Source organism: Buceros rhinoceros, unplaced genomic scaffold (assembly GCF_000710305.1).
Source record: "Buceros rhinoceros silvestris isolate BGI_N320 unplaced genomic scaffold, ASM71030v1 scaffold19895, whole genome shotgun sequence".
NCBI classification, from domain to species: Eukaryota; Metazoa; Chordata; class Aves; order Bucerotiformes; family Bucerotidae; genus Buceros; species Buceros rhinoceros.
In genome coordinates, this window is record NW_010412568.1 from 1 (window position 1) to 220 (window position 220).

Below are 220 nucleotides of genomic sequence, written 5' to 3' on the forward strand. Positions count from 1 at the left end.
ACTGGGGACACTCCGGGGCCGCCGGTGACCTCTGTGTCGGCTCTTTCCAGATCTCATCGTGCAGGCCAAGTCCGGCACGGGCAAAACCTGCGTGTTCTCCACCGTCGCCCTGGACGCGGTGCTGCTGGAGAGCCCGGCCACGCAGGTGAGCCCCGGCCGCTCTTACCGGTACCGGGGGGGGCTTCGCTTAGTGGGGGGGAGGCGCTCTTTGGCTTGGGCA

At 68.6% G+C, this 220-nt stretch overlaps 1 protein-coding gene across 1 annotated transcript in view; it reads left to right on the top strand.

Annotated features, from left to right (window-relative positions):
- Positions 1-50: 50 nt before the first annotated feature.
- Positions 51-220, top strand: part of DDX20 (DEAD (Asp-Glu-Ala-Asp) box polypeptide 20) — a gene marked incomplete at its 5' end in the record, with an annotated part of 5,268 nt that continues 5,098 nt past the window's right edge. Inside the window, one exon of the mRNA XM_010136456.1 lies at positions 51-145. Coding sequence (XP_010134758.1) covers positions 51-145 — 95 coding nt within the window. The remainder of the gene's footprint in view (positions 146-220) is intronic.